At 35.7% G+C, this 21,717-nt stretch overlaps 1 protein-coding gene across 2 annotated transcripts; it reads right to left on the reverse strand.

The window, feature by feature from the left end:
• Positions 1–9,576: 9,576 nt before the first annotated feature.
• Positions 9,577–19,872, reverse strand: LOC122300548 (vacuole membrane protein KMS1-like). 2 transcript variants are annotated; one of them, XM_043111292.1, is made up of 8 exons: positions 19,449–19,872; positions 18,400–18,614; positions 13,792–13,870; positions 13,185–13,484; positions 11,741–11,895; positions 11,155–11,271; positions 10,188–10,367; positions 9,577–10,058 (listed from the first exon to the last, which is right to left on the reverse strand). In XM_043111292.1, exons 1-8 carry the CDS (start codon positions 19,510–19,512, stop codon positions 9,882–9,884), a joined length of 1,287 nt encoding a protein of 428 aa, XP_042967226.1. In that variant the 5' UTR covers positions 19,513–19,872; the 3' UTR covers positions 9,577–9,881. The 2 variants fall into 2 exon arrangements, with proteins under 2 accessions (XP_042967226.1, XP_042967227.1); XM_043111293.1 differs by lacking the exon at positions 19,449–19,872 and having other exon boundaries at positions 13,792–13,896; positions 18,400–18,510.
• Between the last annotated feature and the right edge of the window lie 1,845 nt (positions 19,873–21,717).

Consider the following 21,717-nt stretch of genomic DNA (forward strand, 5'->3'; position numbering starts at 1 on the left):
TCTTTGTTGTCTTGCCTGTTATGATGATGCTGTTACTATATATCCGAAACCTTTATTCCCTTTATGCGATCACGACGATGCTATTTTTCTCAACGCATGTGCGCGTGAGAGAAACAGACACGTCTATAGGCGGAGCTGTCAACAATGGAAAGAAGATGCCGATAGATTTGTGACCTTTGGTGCTGGCTTTGTTATATATATATATATATGTATGTATATATTAAAAAAGAAGAAGATATGTGCAGAGTGAAAAAGTTGTTTCGTATTTGAATGAATGAATCCATTTTGGAGTCTTGCTTGGCTTTATATGGAGAGTAGGCGTGGGCAATACTCGTCTTTCCAGTCTGCATAGTGTATTTGGATAACTACTATACTGATTTCCCAAAATTTCAATAGCACGAACACCCTTTGAAAAATAAGTAGGTTGTTGGAAAAGGACTTCTCTTTATTGTCAGCATCGTACACGTGGCTCGTACCCATTTTTGCAGATGTAATATGACTTTATCTAAGATTTTTTGGATTGAGTATTGAATATTATACCCTAATTATTTTACAGACTAATTAAAATATAAAACCTTGGCCTAAACTCAAAAGTCCACTTCCAATTTTGCTGTTCCTGGTGTTGGTCCAACGTCAAAGTTACAGTTCTCAGATTTTGGTCCCCACTCTCCTCCCTAACTCAGATCGGTATGGACTTGTACCTTCCAGAACACTTCTCAAAGTAAAGGACATGTAGTCCTGAACTTCTGACATCCTGTTGCCTTTATCGTAGAGTCCTTTGATCATTTGTAAATAAATTTATTTATGCTGTGTAAACGTGTAATAAAAGGTGTTCTGCTTAAGCGTAATCTTCAACCACACGCGTTTGCCCTCTCCTCTTTCCATTTACTGTCCAGTGGTTGAAGAAAAAGGGCAGCAGCCTCAGTTCAACCCGCACCTTTAATGAAACAATTAAAATTTGAAACGTAAAAAGTTGCATAGAATCATTGGTCCAAGAAAATTAAATTGCTGAACTTGATGGAATATGGAGGAAATGAGAATATTGGGACGGTTCCAGCTTCCAAGTCACAGATCTTCCACTTTGATTTCGATTTCTCTCTCTTTCGCTTTTGATGATCAGAAAGACAAAATGTATATATATATTTTTTCTTTCTTTATGTTGCTTTTCGTTTTCTTTTTCCCTATCTTTTTCGTGAGGATGGACCCACAAACGGAATCGGATTTGTACGAAATGGGCATGGCTTTGTCAACACCATTAGTCTAATATTGCAGCAATTCAAAAATGGAGGAATAGGGTATGAACCATGAACACATCTAAAGTCAGGTTATATCACTAGCTGTTGGACCCCACAATCACCGCCTATGGCCCCAACATGCCAACAAAACCCATACCCACCTCCATTTTTCCTGTTCCCATCGCTTAAACCACCTACCATATTGCTGGTGGTCCAGGCCGTCACTCCAATAATGTTTTGAGGATTCATATATATCTCCTGAGTTTGATACTTCGGATAAAACTTCTTTTAATTTATAGTTATAACATCACTAATCTACTTGCAAATATGTTTAATGAAACATCAATTACCAAGATAAACAAATATTTGTATTTATCAAATTTTCTGATGACCGACGGGGTTCTAGAGTCTATATGTGACCTAATTGGAGGGCCCCCGGGGGATTCAGTGATCATTAGGCAAATCTGTCCAGGTATGGGAGGTGACATTTGTTCCCGGTGGACAATTGATCAAATGATGCGATTGGAGAAGGAAACACGGGAGCAAAAGGCTTGCCAACAGTGTTGCAACAAAGTTTTTTTTTTCATGAAAACGAAAGGCCACGTTAGGAGCTGCGTGCAGCATGAGCAATATGTCAATTTTTGTTTTTTTGTTTTTAGTTTTTGTGGGTCTCCTGATTTATATTGTGGCTCCCCCTTTCAAGTCATGAAAGTTCCCTTACAACCGATCAATGGCGATTTATGATTCGCAAACTGGCCTTTTCAAATGAAATTATCTAATAAAAATTGAATGGGGGAGAACCTGATCATCAGCAAAATTCATCACTTTGTTCATCAAACAAATGGCAAAAAAATAAAAAAACCCTCGAGCATTCTAAAAGAGAAGATCAACAAGAGCTAAAAACGACATGTCTTCACTGTTCAAAAAATCTTAATTCGAACTCAGTTCATCGAAGAACATACCATCAAAAGTAGAGAAAACGCATAGTAAATAGAGGAAGTAGTGTAGTATTGCCGGTCATATATCCATGCATGCATGCATCCTCAATACCTAACGCTGCCATTGCCAAGCATTGCATTTTTTCATCATCGATGTCATTCCATTCATCGATCCTCCTCTGCCTTCTTTCTGACCCTAAGTACTCTTGATCGATGTCGTAAATAGAACTCAACAGGATTGCACTCTGTTGTTTAACTTCGCTGGTCGGAACGAGGTTGCCTGGGGGTGACCGGAAGTGGCTGGCAGCTAGCAGAGTCTGAGGAACAAGCTCTGCCTACACCCTTTCCTGGCTAGACGACGACTGAATGCCTCAAATTCCTCAAAAGTAAATGGCTCCATAGGCAGGGGATTATTGTTGCGTGAGGTCCATCTACTCCTTTAATTAACTGATGAAATCCGGTAAACATCTTGTCAATGTCAAGAGGTTTTAATTCTTCTTTTTTTAAAAAAAAAAAAAAATAATAATTAAACTAAAAAATCATTTAAATTATACCACATTATTAAATTATACCACATTTTTTTAAAAATACTATATTTTTATCAGCATTGAGCTTGACATTGAGCCTTGATGGCAATTTATTTTCTTTTTTTCTTTTAGAATTTTTAGGTGATAGCACTTGACTTTGACTTTATCTTTTTTGGGCTTTTCGGGCCCAACCATTATTCAAGAGTAGGAAGTGGAAGGGACCCAACCCGCCACCTAACTTGGTTTTAAATCAAAAGAATTGCACTTCAATGTGTCTTTTCAAACTTAAATTAGAAAGGCGGGAAACTTTTGTTTGGTTTCCTTAATCCTTGTCTAAGTTCAACTAATGCGGTCAATAAATTAGACAGCGGCAATGATTCCCAGGTTGTTGCCAATTATTTACTCGTATTTTATTTTATTTTTAACTTATAGGAATAAAACACATAAATAAATAAAATAATATTAGAGATAATTTAAGTTGTGCAATTTTTATTTAATCATTTCTTAAAAAATTACTGTTAAAAAATATTTTATTATGAATAAATAAATATCATGTAATCGTTTTAAAAAATATATAATTTATTATTAAAAAATAAATTTAATTTAATATTTATTTATTTTTTAAAATAATTACGTGAAGTCTACATTCACTGTTATAAGCATTATTTTTTTTTATAAGCTTAAATTATTATTTTTTTAACCGGAGTAGGCATAATTTATCTTGTAAATATAATAAAAAAAAATCTATTTTTTTACCACCGTCGAAGCATTTACTAGCCAAAAAGTCCAAATGGGGAGAAGCGTTGGTGGGGGAAAAGGTCGTTGGGCCCACTGTTACATAACTGTGTTCAGAAAGCTGACAACAATGTTAGAAACAATATCACAACCAGAAGATTGGGGTCCACCCCCATTACCCACGTCAATTTTGTCGGCCCTTTCCAAAATCCCACGAGCCCCTTCGCCACGCCGACATGTGTCTTTACATCTGCCACGTTTTCCTTTCACTTTGGCTTGGATGTGCAAGCCCCAGTTAATGATTTACGAACGATATTTTTATAATATTTTATATAATCATATTTTAAATTAAAAATATTTTTATAAAATAACATTATTTTATATAAATAAAAAAATATATTATTATATAAAAATAAAGAGCCAGAAATTACTTTTACATCTTATGCCATTGACAGAATATCGTAAAAACAAAATCCATATAAACATATTTCCGAAAAAACTTATCTCTATGAATAAATCATAAGATTGATTACATTTTACATAATTTTAATTTATGTTTTTATTATTCTTAAAAATATATGTCGGCGCCGCCCACTATTTAAGATGGGCCTACTACCACGTTGTTGGATGATTAGCTGTCGCGGTATGAGCCTATGAAGCACCCGATCTTGGGAATTTGGACTCATATGTGTCAAAATCCAACCCGAAAATCTATCGAATTTATCCGATGTGACAGGCGGGTAAGTTTCGGAGGGACAGTAGAAGCTACACTAGACTAATCTCAATCTGCTTTGAAATTGTACGCTTTATATATGATTTGTATTTTCTAATAATAAATCATGTAATAAATAAATTCAATTTTAGATCCAACTAATTTCAAGTGATTTGTCTTATAGTCTTCTTTATTTATAGACTTTGTATTATCTCTATATAAAATAAAAATTAAAAAAATCAAATCCAATGCGGTTTCCATATTTCAACATAAAATCAAAAGTTTTTTTATTATTATTTCTATGATAAAATATATTTAATTTAAATATTTTCTATAATTATTATGGTACTTATAATCTCGTTTGGTTATGCAATTCAGATAATATTTTATTGAAAATTAAATAAAATATTGTTATAATATAAATTTTTATTTTAAAATTTAAAAAAATTAAATTATTTATTATATTTTATGTAGAAGTTTAAAAAATTATAATGATTATATAATATGAGATAATTTAATTCTATATAACCAAACCATCTCTAATTGATAAGATATTCACCGCTTAACCTGTTCTTTTGTAGATGAATATTAATAGTAAAATACTCGTATTACTCTCAAAGTGGACCTTGTGTATAGTTAAGAAAATTATTATTAATAAATTTGTATTTAAAGATATTTAAAAAATATTTTTTTTAAAAATTATTGTACTAGAGGACACATTTGGGAGGCATTGTAACGTTGTCGGTGATTCCTTAAAATCCGATGATATTTGATGAGTGATCATGTATATGTTGTTTATATTCAATGTCGTAATAATATCCTTTATTTTTAATGCATTTTTTGGTAGTACATGAGTCACAATGTTTGCTTACCTGTTGATGTGTTGAACAGAGCAGCATTCGAACTTTGCTAGCCTTCACCACTTGGAGAGCATCTTCCTCTAAAATAACATTTCTAATTAAGTCCCAAGTCAGTTTCAAAAAGTGGCTTGAAATGCAGAAAAAGTGACTGGCTAGGGCCTAGGATCCGTTCATCTGGATATAAATCCCAATATTAAGATTGATGTTACCTCCACCATATTCGAAATATCAGAATCTTTTAGGGAAACACCAACTTGTCTTACTTGTCCCTCTCTTTCTTTCCCTTTTTTAACTTCTACGTGGGTGGATCTACAACCTAACAAAAAATATAAATAAATAACTAACGCATGTATACCACACGTATTCACTAATAAATGTGGCACAAAGTTACAAACGCGACAATTTCCTTGAAAAATAATTCGTAAATTTTCTTTTTTCTAAAGTTTCTCGAGAAAAGGGTAATGAATATCTCTATGAAAATGTGGGTGGGATATTCACATCCTTGCCCTTGGGTTGGGCCTTGGTAGGATATTGAAAACTATCTTGGCCCGAATTGCTCCCCTCCGATGGGCCCAAGAATCACCAATAAAACTTGGTCCACTAATTGTACCAAAGGAGACGGGATAGCCTTGCGCAGGAAACAAGTTTTGGGGTGGGGGGGGGGGGGGGAGGCGGACCCTGATACCCTCCTACGATACCTAGCATTTAAAGATGTAATCCGACAAGTGAATGGAGATTATAGAAAGTAACTGCATCGATTGTTTGCCATTGAGACGTCATTCAAGGAGCCACATTGCATTAAAGACTATGGCTTAGCAATTGTGAGCATGACACTGACCCTGACATAGGGTATATAATATTCTCTCGATACTTTGTGTAAAAACAGACCCCAAATACAAATAATTTCTGTAATTTTTGGAAACACTCTAATTTTACTATAATTCTCCTAGAAAGAAAATTGACTTTAGCATTAGAGACTTACCAGACTACCACCAAACCCACCATTGTCTCTGTGGTTTCGAGTAGAAGGATCTCAGTTCAAATTGCTGGAACTTGGCCTAGGTATACGAAACATGTCATCAACATGATGTTTCCAAACTACAAACTATGGTACACCTTGAATTGATCGGGGTCTCCAATTATAGCTTCTCAATCAGCCATACAAACTACATCAAAACAGCACGTTTGGTGGTGGTCACCTCTATGGTTAATAAAAAAATATGGATGAAGGGCAATTCATTGAACCCGTATCGTTAATTTTTTCTCTTTTTCACAAAATAAACGTTTATTGCAAACTTAGAATAGAATGTGGAACTCTCCACTCCCTTATTTTATATAAATGAATTCTTTTAGGTAGTGATAAATTACAAAAAGGGGGTCCACATTCACAACGTACCACAAGGACCACAACATTATATGGAAGGAAGGTGCGTGTGATGATTTTTCCTTGATGAGTCGACAAAATAGTTTATTACTACATCTACCTTAAGATTAGACAATCATGTTCGTATTTTGTAGATTTCCACACCTCCCGAGGCATTATAACTTAAGAGGTGTGCACGAGGCATTTTATCGATTAGGCCAAATGATTTATTTATTTAATATATATAATTAATTAATTAATTAATTATTTTTTTATTTATCTAAGACATCATCATAAGCTTACGTTACTTTGAAACCATCTCCTTATTTTATTCTGCACTATTCATTTCTTTAATCAGTTGTAATCTTCTCTTTCTCGATTTTACTCATAATTATTGAGAGGGCCATTCGATTCTTTTCATTCGTGGCCACGATGAAGTGAAACCATCAGTGCATTATTCTATTTCATATGTTTGAGTTTTATATATTTGATAAAATTAGAGAAATATTATAATTATAAAGAAATTTTATAAAAATAAATTTATAGACTAACGCATGATTTTATGTAATAAATTATATTTATTTTATAATAAAAATATTTTTATAATAATGCACCACGTCATATTACGTCAATTTATGTGTTTATTTTTATAAAATTTCTTTTTAAACAAAACATTTATCTAAATCTAGAATTATATAAAATGGAAAATGTTTATTTAAGTTGATTTCCTGAAGATGACGAACATTTTATGTCCCATCAGAAACTTATATTTTGAGTTGGCAGAATATTTAGCTCGCAAAGTCAAAACCAGAATCAAACCTCGAACTTAGCAGGACACATACTGCAATGCACCATGAAGATAAGTTATTAGGGTTCAATGCACCACTTTTACTTAAATATGTTTCTAGATGCCATTATGCATTCACTAGCAACTTGTTTAGTGGAGAATCCTTGACTGAATCCTCATTTTTCTTGTACCGAGTAATCTTTTAAGCAACTTGTATGGGGGTAAAGGTGGAAAACAAAAACATCATGATCTTATAATAGAGGTGGGGATTTGGATAAGAAAAAGTCTATTTGCAGGCATGAAGGGGAAGGCCCCATGCACGCCCCCCCCTCCTCCCTTTTCTCTCTCTCTTTGGGAGTAAGGGTGTAAAAAAAAACCGGCAAACCGGAAAACCGGCCGGGACCAAACTGGACCAGACCGGTTGTGCCGGTTTTGGATCGGTTCGGTCCGAAACCGGTTTTCATAAATGAAAAACCAGCCGAAACCGGTCCGGTTTTGATTTCGGTTAGTTTTGAACCGGACCAAACCGGACCGGACCGGTACTATTTATATTAATATTATATATAATATATTTTATATTATATATAATTTTTAATCACATAAAAAATAATCACATATATACTAATACTAATATTCTAATATAGATTATAGTTATACTCATACTAATATAGTTATACTAAATCATCAAAACTAACACTAACATATAGCTATACTAATAGTCTAATATTAATAATATTATATTGTCTAATATATTATATAGCTATAACTAATACTGATATATATATATACTAATATTAATCGTCTAATATAGGATTATAGCAGATTTTTTTTTTTACACTAGATTTCTTATTTTAGTTTTTGTTTTATATCAGTTTTTTATATAGGAAATTTTGTTTATATAACAGATTTTTTTTATAAAACATATTTTTTATATCAGAATTTTTTATATAGGAGATTTTTTTTTTTTTATAAACCAGATTTTTGATAGCAGAATTTTTTTACATAACAGATTTTTTTTGCAAAGCAGATTTTTGTAAATAGTAAACAGAATTTTTTAAATCAGTTTTTTCTTTTAAACAGAACTTTTATAAAAAATTTGTATTTTATTAAAACCGGAAAACCGGACTAAACCGGACCGGAAACCGGTAAAACCGGAATACCGGTTTAGGAGGAAAATCGGTGCGTAATCGGTTTTGAAAAGTACAAAACCGGTGCTTAACGGTTCGGTCCTAGATTTTGTACAAAACCGGACCGAACCGGACCGGTTACACCCCTATCTGGGAGTTAGTAAAAGTTGTAAGGTTCACAAAAACGTGGACTGAGCAAAAGTTGCGGCATGGGCATACTCAGCCCTTGCCAATCTATATTCAGCTTTGAGAGATCATGGAAGAATGCTGCTGAAATTAGAAAATCAATGAAAGATAGAGGAGTAAAGAAAGCTCAAGGATTCAGTTTGCTTCAAATACAGAACAGAGTCCATGTCTTTGAGAGAGAATATGGGCTTCTCCCACAAAAGGATGCTATATACGATATGATACCAAATATCTGGAAAGACGTAAAAAAGATGGATTTCATTCCTGACATCGAATCAGATATTAAATAATGCTTAATTTATCTTGATTTCTATGTATGTATGTGGTTTAACCATATGAGTTGAACAATTGTGCTCAAGTTTTCCTGGATATTTCAACATTTTATTTGACTACTGAAATTATTTTCTTGCTTTTCCATATTTCTAATTCTCTTTTCGAAAGAAACCATGTGAGAAAAATGCAACGAGATTTCTAACATGATCATCATGTTGGTATATTCTATAATTTATGATAGATGAAAATGTAAAAGAAATGAAATGATGAAATGATGGACGAAACTGCAAACGAAATGAAAGCAAGAGAGAAACCAGTCCAAAACTCTGCTTTTTCAAATTTAAGAGAGACAAAAACAAGAGGGAAAGGAAAAAGGTTGTTTTTCCTCTCTTCGTACTCCATTTTGCTTTTTATTTATTTATTTATTTATTTTTTTAATTTTTTTTATTTATTTATTTTAAACAAAATAAATACTGACTGACATGTCGTACAGGAGTACGCATACAGGCACAATTTTGTGCCTGTATTAGCAGAACTGAATCTTGGCTCTATCAAACATACAGGGAATTGGAGGTAGCATTCCACCAATGTTAAGTCATGTGGGTATGGGGCACGAATGATCTCACACTGGTTCGTACTAATCATAAACTGATTGGTGGGATGTGTTTCAAACAAAATAATTTTGCCTTGGGGAGAGTACTTCTTCCATGAGCATCTTTAAACTACCTTTTAAATAATAAACCACTTCAGAGGACAGCCAAGATCACTGTAGGGGAATGGTGTGAGTGTCAAGATATAACAGAGATGTTATAAAACCTCAATTGTTTATGAGCTTTATATAATCTGTGCTTGCATTGCAAAAGAATAATAAGATTCCAGTTTCTAATTTCATCAGAAGTCCACAATGGGCTAAAAATTACCCAAAACAATGCTTCCCCCAGCTCAAAACAAGGGAAATAAACCTGCAGATTTTACGTGTTGTCCATTGTTTTCCTAATTCTATACAGGCTTCAAATAGGGGCTTCCGATGCCAGAGTTTTTGCGTGGACGTCACATATAGCCTTGCTTAAAATTCCATTAGTTCTACTTGTAGGGACACCAAGGCTGCTGCCACTTCATCTAGTATTAAGTGATGGATTCAATTTGAATGTGCTGATGTAGATGACCTGTTTGCCGATGCAGCTACCTCATTTTCCTGTTGTTTCTTCAGATAACTTTGGGCAGTTGCCGTCACAAACTTGACCAAGAAGTTCATGAGCATGAGCCACACAACGGTATTCCAGATGGAAGCAAGTGAGAAGTCCCATTTCTTTACCTGGGAAGGTTTTACAAGAAATTATACAGAAAAATGAGGTTAGATGTCTTTACAGAATGATGATGTGAGGCTCTGAAGTCAAAACCTTGCCAAATTTAGATGGATTCCTCATATGCCATGGCTGAATACCTTAATATTTGAGGCCACAGGAGGAGGTGCAGTCAGATACTTGGCTTTGACAGCATTGAGTTTGACAACAAGGCCAGGCAAGACAGAAGAAAAACCAGGAATAAGGCTCAGTAACCATATCAATTCGTTTTCAATCCAGTTAAGGAGTTGATTATTGCAAACTGAGATGACAAAAACCGTCTGCAGAAAAGATAAAAAAGAAAGAAAGCCAAAATAGATTAGGGCTTATGAAACTAACACCACACACATATATTCTGATGATGATGAACCCTGGAGACTCTGCAAATGATACGTGTTTTTTACCCGGTTCAACTCTGGACCCACGCAATGCACTCACACCATACGGAAACAGATTTGGGCTTCTGAAATTAACACCACACTCACACATATTCTGATGATGATGAACCCTGCAGACCATGCAAATGATAATGATTAACTCTGGACCCATGCAATGCACTCACACCATACGGAAACAGATTTGGGCTTCTGAAATTAACACCACACACACATATTCTGATGATGATGAACCCTGGAGACCACGCAAATGATAATGGTTAACTCGGGACCCATGCAATGCACCCACACCATACGGATTAGGTAAATCATCGACTTTTCAACGATGGGATGTGACCCTTGGATATAGTTTGCACCCAAGAGTTCAAACCTTAGATCTGGTGGGATATGATCCCCAAAACCAATGCCCTTACGACTTGAGCCAACCCCTAGGTATATGTATGTGTGAAAAAATGCATGCAAGCATGAGATATATTTTCCTCTGCCACACTTCATTAACAGATTGATATATCTATGCATATATATGTTTTAAATGGCAGTATGATTATCCAACTCTTGTAAACGATGTGAACAACGCAATTGGCAAGGCCATAGGAAAATACTAAAAGCAAAATGAAAATAATTACAAAATAAAACTAAGAATATGATCAGCAGAATTTGAGAATTCACAAACCTGTATGTGAGTTTTAATAATTGCCTTTCCAATCAATGTGGCAAGAAAAAACTTCCAAAATGAAATTCCAAATTGTCCACACATAATTCCAGCAAGGTCAAATAGAGGATTGGGCACCTGAAAAATACTAGAGTTAATTGGCAGCATACATAATAAAAAACGACACTGTTGCCATTGAAGAATGCACATCATATGAAAAGTTACGAGAACCGGAACTGTCAAAATTAGAGAAAACTGTTTAAAATAAGCATTGCCAATGACATATAATGTGTTATATTATTTAAGATACAAGAAAAATATAATTTCAAATTGAACTTGGGAGCTCGTAAAAATTTACAAATGAAAGTAATTGTCAGCACAGAACATACAGGTTCAGGTTTTACAAATTCAGGGCCTGTTGAGGTATTAAAGGGTTTACATTCCACAAGGGTTGAGGGTCCACTATCTATTCAAAATTCTTTTAAGGGATTCTTAGTGGAAAAAAAGGAAGAAAGCAAATTATCATACAGTGGTGCGTATTAAAAGGTTCCAATAAGGTGATTTATAAAGTATTTGAGTAACAAAGTCAGAGGAACTCCAAACTAACCGATGCGAGAACTAAAATTGTAAAGAAGTTCAAGTGCTGCGAGTGTGATAAAAGCCAGTGTTTGATTTGATTTAGTCGAGTAGCAATGAATCCTTTGCCTTCAGTTGGGGAGGCATCCAATTCTTGCATAGCCTCCAATTTACCTGATATGCTTGCTGCATTAAGTGGTATATTAGTAAGAGGTAGATTAGTATATGTGCAAAGTAATATCATCAATCAGAAGTATAGTGTTATCCTACAAATGCTAATGTTGATCCTTAACAACACACCAAGCATGATTGGCATATTTGTTTAGGTTGCTAGGGAAGTGCTGATGATTTTGCCAAGCCAAGGAAGATACTAAGCAGTATGATCATGCCCTTGATGTTCAACTTAAAACATTAAATTTCACTCAGATGAATTTCAATTTATATACTATCTTACTGACCTTTCCTTAGTTTGGATGTTTTGGGGATCTTATATTCCTTATTTTGAGGTTTAATAAAGTGAATAGTTGCGTTGGAAGTTTACAATGTTATAGAACTATTATTAGCTGGTGCTGTAGTGTATGAGAATGTAACATGCATAAACTTATAAAAAAGGGTGTGTACAATATCCTACCCATGTAATGCTGTTATATTTTTATTTTAAGTAACTAGCAATAAAATGCATCATTATAAGGCCCAGTGAAACTGAAAAGGAAAAAAAGCCCGTGGGCTGCTCAATAAGTACAATCAAAGTTTTAACTTTGGCTCAAAATTACCCTAGGGGTTGGCTCAATTGATTAAGGCCTTGGGCTTGGGGATATGCTCCCCCCACGTCTCGGTTTAAGGCTCAAATCCTCTTGAGTGCAAACAAACTCTAGAGGCCATCGGACTGAGATATTCCCCTTGAATTAATAGACGTGCAGCTGCGGAAAACTCCTTGCCGAGGGCTTGTGCACCCCCGGGATTAGTTGGGACACTATTCCCGGACACCCGGTGCCAATAAAAAAAACTATCCTTTCTTCACTAATATTTCACTTTAATAAGAAGAATATACAGATATATGCAGAAGATAACAAATGAGCATCAGGTTAGGTATACTTTATTAGTAGTCAAACTACAATCCTTCCACTGCAATCTTATCCATGTACTTAGGTTTTATAGGGGTTTACAAAAGTTATATAGGCTTAAGAGAATCCTAGGACATAAATAACATCGACATCCTCATGTTCACAATAATTTTTTTCATCTCGGCAATCCTCATTTTCACAATAAGTCAATAATACATCTGCCTCAACACAAAATGAATAAACCCCCCTCTCCCTCTCTCTCATGAGGTCCGACCCACAGAAATTATAATTAGTCCCAAAAGTATTACTTAAGTAGGAAAATATATTAGCTCAAAACAAAGTAGGGAGATATATTAGTCTCAGAAATCTCAGTTCAGTAGGAAAGTATAACACAAGCTATATTCCTCATACCTGCCCTTGAGATGAAGTATGGAGGAAGCTCTCCAATAGCAGTCCCAAGACCCCATAGAACAGCCTCAATCTGAACCTGTGGCAATATGCTGCTAAGTGGAACACGTAAACCATCTAATGATGGGAACAATGGGGGCCCGAATTCAGAGCAATCCTTATCAAGCCATGAAGGACCGTTTTTCAACTGAATAGTATCATAAGGGGCACTTTTTAAATCCACGCGTCCACACTGCATTGCTTTTATGGTGAACAGTGCAATATGGGGCCCCAAATAAAGGACAAAAGTATGCAAACCAGATCCTGAAGAAAAACAAACGGAATGAACATTGATTTTACAATTTCAGGGTTCATACATTACACAGGACTGGTCGAGACATTTCAAACTGAGATGTTTCTAGAAATAATAATGGAAAAATACTTCCTCAAGTTATATACTACCTACATATTTTCAAACAAATATTAAGAAACCAATTCATTTTTTCCTACTTCATAACATAATACCCATGATAACTAACAAAATTTGCCTCCTAAGATCAATTATTTACATGAGCACAAAACTCATCTGACCACTAACACACACGACCTTCAAAATTTTTTTTTCCCTTACCAAGCCCAATCGAAGATGCGACTCCAAGAGAAATCCACCATAGTCCAAACCGGATATATTTAGAAAGCTCCTCAACGTGCTGCACATGAGTCAACATCAATTTATCTGAGTGACAAAACAACATGAAGACAAATGCCAAGAAAAGTATAAAAGCCAAATAATCAACAATAAAATGCTAAAATTGAACTCAAATGAAATCCACCTTTGCAGAAAGCAATAATCTAACCTTATTACAACCAAAAACCTTAAAATGGCGCTAGGAAACTGATTCCAGGTCATAACTATAATAATTATATGCAATTTAGGTTGGTAATGAGACATTTAGAACTAATCACACATACAGGATGGTGTTAGGAACTCAACGTTTTAATCGCAACAGGGAGCTTTATAGTTTCCTGGGATACAAGTGAGTCAGATATTCGCAAATGGGATATGAACCACATTTAGGTGGTCTTTTTGACATAAACATATTTTATGGGGAACTTTTTTCTTTTTGATAAGTAAAATCAAAGTATATTAATAAAAAGAATAGGCAAAAGCCATGTTCAGTACAATGAATGCCCTACTACGTAGGCTCAATGGATACAAGAAAATCATAAAGATTTTGGCCATTAAAATTAACGGTAGTGGCCCAAGTACAAAGAGTTCTAAAAAAGAAAGCTTTTAGTTCCTCCATAGATCTCTCTTTTTCCTCGAAAGTCCGTTCATTATGCTCTTGCCACACACACCACATGATGCAAATAGGGATCATCTTCCACATAGCCTTGATCTGTTGGGTGCTTGTCAAATCTGTCCAACAAGCCAAAACCGCCACCACTGTCTCGGGCATAACCCAGCCCAAGTCTAGTCTACTGAATATCTCATTCCATAACTCTCGAGCTACCTCACAGTGTAGTAAAAGATGGTCTACAGATTCCCCCCCATTCCTACACATGCAACACCAATCTGTGATGATCACCCTTCTTTTCCTCAAGTTGTCCGTTGTGAGAATCTTACCCAAGGAAGCGGTCTACACAAAAAACGCTGCTTTGAGAGGCGCCTTATGTCTCCAAAGCCTTTTCCAAGGAAACTGAATGGGGGACTCTTGTGAAAGAGATTTATAAAACGAGCAAACAGAGAACAATCCTTTACTTGTAGGAATCCACCATAATAAATCAGCAAGCTGATTGCTCCTTTTGAGAGAGAATACAAGAGGCTGAAAAAGGCTGCAAAATTGTCCATTTCCCAATCGTGTGCTGCTCGGCTGAAGTTGATGTTCCATTGGATTTGTTCCCCAACCATCACTATGACATCCGCCACTAAAACCTCCTTCTCACTTGCTACCCTGAAGAGAGCAAGAAATTGGTCCTTTAGAGCACCGTTTCCACACCAAGTATCATGCCAGAATTTAATCTTAACCCCATCTCCCATACGAAGACTTGTGTGGCGGGAGAAAACCTCCCATTCTCCTCTTATATATTTCCACAGCCCCACTCCATATGCCCCTCTCACCTCGTTGGTACACCATCCCCCCCAAAAGGCTACCATATTTACTCTCAATTACCAACTTCCATAACGCATCCAGTTCTTTGTGGTATCACCACAGCCATTTTCCTAGTAACGCCCGATTAAAAGTTCTCAAATTTCTAATGCCCAAACCACCATTAGAGAGAAGACTACACACTTTCTCCCACCTAACTAGGTGGAATTTGAACTCCTCACCTAGTCCTCCCCACAAAAACCCCCCCTGTAGTTTCTCAATACGAAGCGCCACACTTACTGGAATAGGGAACAAGGACAAGAAATAGGTCGGTAGGTTAGATAGGGTACTCTTGATCAAGGAAGTCCTACCCCCTTTTGACAAGTACATTCTCTTCCACCCTGCTAATCTACGCTCTACCTTCTCAATCAATGTATCCCATAATGAAGTCGCTCTCAAGGCGGCCCCCAACGGAAGACCAAGATATGTCATAGGAAGTGCGGAGATTTTACACCCCAGAGTATTTGCCAAATGTCTTAAACGTTGCACATTTCCAATAGGCATCATCTCTGATTTATCCAAGTTCATTTTCAACCCCGAAGCTGCTTCAAAACAAAGTAAGAGGGCCTTCAAGACTCGGGCCTGATTTTGGTTAGCCTCGCAGAAAATAAGAGTATCATTTGCAAAAAGTAAATGAGAAATATCTAAAAAGTCCCCCACCCGGGGATCCAACCGGGAAACCGGTCACATGCCTGTTGTCAACCAGGGCTGAGATCATTCTGCTCAAAGCCTCCATCACCATGACGAAGAGTAATGGGGACAACAGGTCTCCTTGTCTTAGGCCACGTGTGCTACTAAAAAATCCAGTTGGGCTTCCATTTATCAAAACTGAATATTTCACCGTAGATATACACCAATGGATCCAAGATCTCCATCTTTCACCAAAACCACACCTCCCAAGAATGTCAAGTAAGAACTTCCAATTAACGTGGTCGTACGCCTTTTCCATGTTTAACTTGCAAAGGATCCCTGCATTGCCCGCTTTCTATCTACTGTCTAGACATGCATTTGCAACAAGAACCGCATCTAAGATCTGTCTATCCTTTACAAAAGCATTTTGGGGCTTTGAGATTACTTTTCCCACTACCTCACTAAAGCGGTTGGCAAGAACCTTAGAAAGAATCTTGTACACCCCATTTACTAGGCTAATAGGTCGGAAATCCTTAATCTCCACTGCCTGATACTTGGTTTAAGCATAAAGTATTGGCAACAGAAAGTGATTTCCAAATCAAAGAAAGTTAACCCATTGTGGGTGCAACATGACTTCCTGAAACAGCAAAAAACTTCTTTTCCTTGGTCCATCTCTTTCCCTCCAAACTCGCCATATGGGGGCTGAGTCATCACAATGCACTGGAAGGTGACAAGGCTGACCATGTTCTTTGGTCTGTGTAGATTGCGTTCATGCACTCACACACAAGAACATACTAGTCTCTCAACTCCTTGGTCAGCACACTGACTTCAGTCTAGTCTTAGACGCGAGTGCAGTGGCAACATTCAACTGGATTTCCCCAATCAGGTCATCACTGTAGCCAGCAGAGAGCAGCTCCTCATTGACAGGGAGAGATTATGCGTGGAGGAAAAGGCAGTTTCCTACAGAAAGGTGGAGCTGCTGCTTGGTGGCTCAGTTTCTAGTGGCCTTCTTGCTCTGAGATAAGGAAGATTCATCCTCATAGTTGTTTTTGTTGCTATGGCTGATTTCTTGACATCAAAGAAATGAGAGGATAAGAAGGTGGACAAGAGAGGGTTACAGAAGGTTGTATTTGTGTCAGAGTTAGGAGTGCAGGTGGAGAAGAATGATCTTCTGCATGGTACGAAAGTGTTTTTGATGTCATTTCCAATATTTTTAAAACATTTATAAACCAGCGATTTTCCCCAAAAATAGTTTCATTTTTGGGGCGGGAAACCTTCTGAGCAAAACAAGCAGAGCCTTATAAATCCCTGCTTATTTTCTTGTAATTTTTGCCTACTAAAAAAAGGGGTATAGCCTATCCACTCACAAACAATAACGTGCTGCTGAAAATGGAGCCACTAAGATAAAGAAAAACCAACAGTAAAGCACAGGCAGTGCCCATTACACTCTCCCACTTCTGGAAAAGCTTTTCCCCCCAAAACTCCTCCCCTGCCCCCAACTCTCCGGACGAAGGGAAAACCCTCCTCCCCCCTCGTTGAATCCAAAATCCCCTCCTTCCTCTTCCCCTTTCTCATCTATCTTTGGTCCTTCTCTCCCATTTTTTCCATTTTCCCCCCCTTTCTCCTGAGGTTTTTGCAAGCTAGATCTACTACTTTTAGACCAGCACCAACCATTCAACCAATGCACCCCATACTGAAGGAACCGTTGCCTCTCCACCTCCAAGCTCCATTGATTTGCGGTCCCTTTCAATTGATGTGTGGCTGTCGCATGCCGTTGCTAATGCGTGTGCCTATCGGCATGCGACTATCACACACTACCTTTGTACCTCTGTTTATGACATTCTCAGCCTCTTTAAGACTAGGTTTTGGAACCCAAGCCGTTTTGGCTGATCATTGGTTTCTTTTCCAACACTTTTCCTTTATTTATTTTTCTTTTTTACTCCATTTTCCTACCCCTTTTATCCAGAAGGAAAAAAACCCCTAATTTCCTGGGTACAGCATGCAACTCGACCTAGCAGCACCCCAAAGGAACTTCTGTTCCTTTGAGAAGTTCCTTTGAGAGACAGCTTTATGTAATCTGTTTGCAAGAAGAAGAAATTTGTTCTTCCTTTTTTTCCTGTGATAGTGAGGATAAGGGCGTGGAAAACTCTACCAGATGGTCTGAAGCAGTCAAATCCAACGCAACATTAGTTGTTGTTGCGGTTATACACAGCACAGAAAACTCAGTAGGATTGCATAAAAAACCACCCTTTATGAAAGTTCCATCCTTGGTTCTGTTGAGAAACACGGATCTGGGAAAATTTTTTGGCTCTATTGCCCTTCTTGTATTTTTAATTTGATGTACTGTACTTGTTGTATAGGAAGTTTTTTAGGACTCTACCTCCTCGTTTTGTATACTTATTTTTAATAAATTCAATGTTACTCATTAAAAAAACAACGGTAATGCAAAAGCTAGATACCTTCTCATGAGGGCCATCAATGGCTATAACAAGAATTCCGATAGCCACTGCCACTGTGCTCAAAAGCATTAGCCATCCACCTTTTGCCAACAGATATAATAGTGACCGCTTAACATATTGAACAATAGCCAAAATGAAAAACTTCAAAGTTTTTATAGGTTGTGCACTGAGTGTCAGATTTTCAACTTCCTGTTGATGCTGCATCTCAAGGAGTTCTGCAAAATTCAACAACTCTATCAGCTAATAAATTCATAATAAATACCGATATTGGTCTTAGAAAATGCCAAAGCAATCTCTACTCTAAGAACAACAATGGATTGGCTGGTGTTGTGGGGCCCCGGGGGAAGGGTTGTGTACAACAAATCCATCCCCGTAACTAATTTCACCCCTAAGGAATAACTCGTTCCAAGGCATGGTAGATATACAACACATGGATCTCCAACATGGAAACTTTAATTGAAAAAAGTCCGCAGAGAATCTCTCCTATATAATTTGACAAAATAGTTCCTAACACCATACCATTGCATATTACATACTCGTGAACCGGAAACCCACTGAAACGAGGATTTCCAAAGCGATGGAATTGCTTTTTGTTCACCATCACGGAAAATAAGAAGAAAAAAGATTGAAAAAAAAAACATAAAAGTAATATAAATTTTGAGCAGTTGGGTAAGAAAGTCCAAGTCACCTTTTGATCTAGGAATCAGCTGGAAACCTCTTCTGGGTATCACCCACTAATATTTACGCTAATTTGAAGAGCCAAAATTCTTACGGATCCAAAAAATTTCAAACCAGAGTTTTTACAGCAAAATCTCCGACCTAACCCACATAAAGAAATTGAATAAAAGAAAACAAAATAGTTTTTTTTTTTTTGTTTGGTAAAATCAACAGGCTAGAATATATGAAAGCAATGATTCGAAATACATCAAAAAATTCAAATATACAGATAACAAATAAAAGTTTCAAATCCAAAGAAGGAAACTTTAGAGAAAATCCAGTAGAAAAGATAGCAATCGGCAATGAGAAAAATAAGAATCAGAATCGCCTGCCTGAGATCGCCACGTCGTCAAGTCGAGAGGGAGGAGGAGGAGCTGATCGTCTGCGTGAACCCATTACTCTGACATTACAGAATCGAAACTCCCGAGTCGGCTATATTAATATCTGAAAAGGGTGAAATAATTTCTGCAGGGGCGAAGCTTTTATACTTTTTGTGCGTATGTGTATGACTGGTCGGAAAAAATTGGGGACATGAATCAATTGCCGGAATTCGAAATGCCAGACATATCGGTTTAGAAGTTTTTTCTCTCTCTTTCTTTCTGGTATCTGAATTATGATAAACAAAATCAGGCAGAAGTCTAGAGGAACTAAAAGAACAGAGAGGACTCTTTCCCTTGGAGTTTCCTTGGAGATCCGTCTCTGTAGATTTTATCCTCTGTCTTTCCCACTCGCCCGTCGCTTACAACGAAAACCAAAAACGAAATATAAATTTATATTTAAGAACGGGTTATAAAACTAGTAATTTACCTTTTTTTCCCATAAAAGTGAGACTAAATTACATTAACACCCCTAAGCTTATGAATAATTTCAGTTAATATTTTTTTCTTGAAAAATGCTAATGGACTTTAAAAAATTTATATCTCCTCTAACTTTTCACAATTTTTTTTAATGTTTTATTCTGTTTAATGAAAGTGAGTATGTATGTAATTTTTTTGTGAGTATAATTAGTAAAAAAATAAAATTTAATTGTGATAAAATAAACAATTATTTTTCCTTCAATTTGAGGCAAGACACATCTTTTATTTATTTATTTATTTATTTTTTGTAGAGGTAAATGTATCACTACAAACCATGATATACATTATTCCGTTATAAATAAGCGTTATTAATAAAATTGAAATATCATCATCTTTTTAAAATTTTATTTAAAAAAAAAATCTATCAGTACAAATCCATATATACAGCATAGCATTCTCTGGGATTTTTATTAAGTACGTTCTTTGGCATTACTAGAAATTAAAATTGTCTTCCAAACATCATCTCGAGACATCAATACCATTACAAGTCAAAGAGGGGGAGTAAGAGACAGACATGTCACCTTCCTAGAAGACGTCCTTTTGGTACTTCAAAAGGATATTTGGAGTTAGGGTTTATGCATCTATCGAAAACGGAATCAACACATTTTTAAAAAATTAAATAATTAATGTCTTAATAATTTAAATGAATTAGTATCGATACGATACGTAGTGTTGTTGAAACAATATAAGTTTTTCTTTAGATAAGAGAACAATTTACAATGTTAATATCAGAAATATATATATATATATATATATATATATAATGTAAAGATGAAGTTATCCTTCATTTAAATGAGGGTCCAAATAAATTATTTTAGTTTTGCGAAGATACAAATGTATTTTACCCTAGTACTTTTAAGATAGGACATGGTGTGTTGAAACATGATTTTTTTTTTTTTTATAAAATTTTTTATCCGCAAAAATTTTTTATAAAATAATCCATAACTTAATATAATACGTAAGATTGTAAAGTTAATTTTATTATAAAATAGATATAATGAATCATATAAAATTACATTAATTTATAAATTTAATTTTATAAAATCTCCTTATAATTATAACACATGATCTCTTTTATTTATTTTATATAGGAGAACAATTAAGGATGTCAATACTAACTTTCATTAAACAAAATAGATGAAATTACCCTTCATTTAATTGCAAGTCGTGTTTTGAATTATTAAGGGTACTCCAAATTATCATTTGATGGTACGTAGTTTCGAGGGAGAGAGAGAGAAAAAAAAAATTACATTTTCCCCTAATTTCTTAGATGGGACATCTATCTATCAATCAAGTCACGTAATAGATAAAGCAAAGGGATTCCTTGTAAGTTATTATTTAGGAACATTTTTATATGTGGTTTTGAAAGCAAGATGGCCGATCATCGAGCTAATAATAAGATGCCGGCTTGTAACATGGGATCACAAGAGGCAACGGGAACAGAATATGCTTAATTCCAACGTCCTACTCAACCAAACAAAATATCTAACGTTGACAACAAGTTCCCCACCTTAAAGCTGTAGGTAGGGTTGATTTGAAGACACGCTTTCTCACATGTTCTTTTTCACGGAAAGCTCATAGACTGGACATCATACACTACAAATAATTTTATAATTTTTTATTTAAGACAAAACCAATCGACAGTGCCGTGATGATTAATGATTAGCAACTTGCATGGGTTGGGCATGCAGCTTACCAACTGCAACTTCTTATTATTTTTTCATATATACAGGATTTATGCCAC

This window comes from Carya illinoinensis, chromosome 2 (genome assembly GCF_018687715.1).
Source record: "Carya illinoinensis cultivar Pawnee chromosome 2, C.illinoinensisPawnee_v1, whole genome shotgun sequence".
Classification (NCBI taxonomy): Eukaryota; Viridiplantae; Streptophyta; class Magnoliopsida; order Fagales; family Juglandaceae; genus Carya; species Carya illinoinensis.

What these genes read in the sequence shown, in the direction of transcription:
- LOC122300548 (XM_043111292.1), bottom strand. Translation starts at nt 19,512, where the DNA reads ATGGGTTCACGCAGACGATCAGCTCCTCCTCCTCCCTCTCGACTTGAC. An exon ending in TTGATGGCCCTCATGAGAAG is followed by an intron (nt 13,871 to 18,399) that starts GTATCTAGCTTT and finishes ACTCATGTGCAG; the next exon opens with CACGTTGAGGAGCTTTCTAA. An exon ending in CGCATCTTCGATTGGGCTTG is followed by an intron (nt 13,485 to 13,791) that starts GTAAGGGAAAAA and finishes GTTTTTCTTCAG; the next exon opens with GATCTGGTTTGCATACTTTT.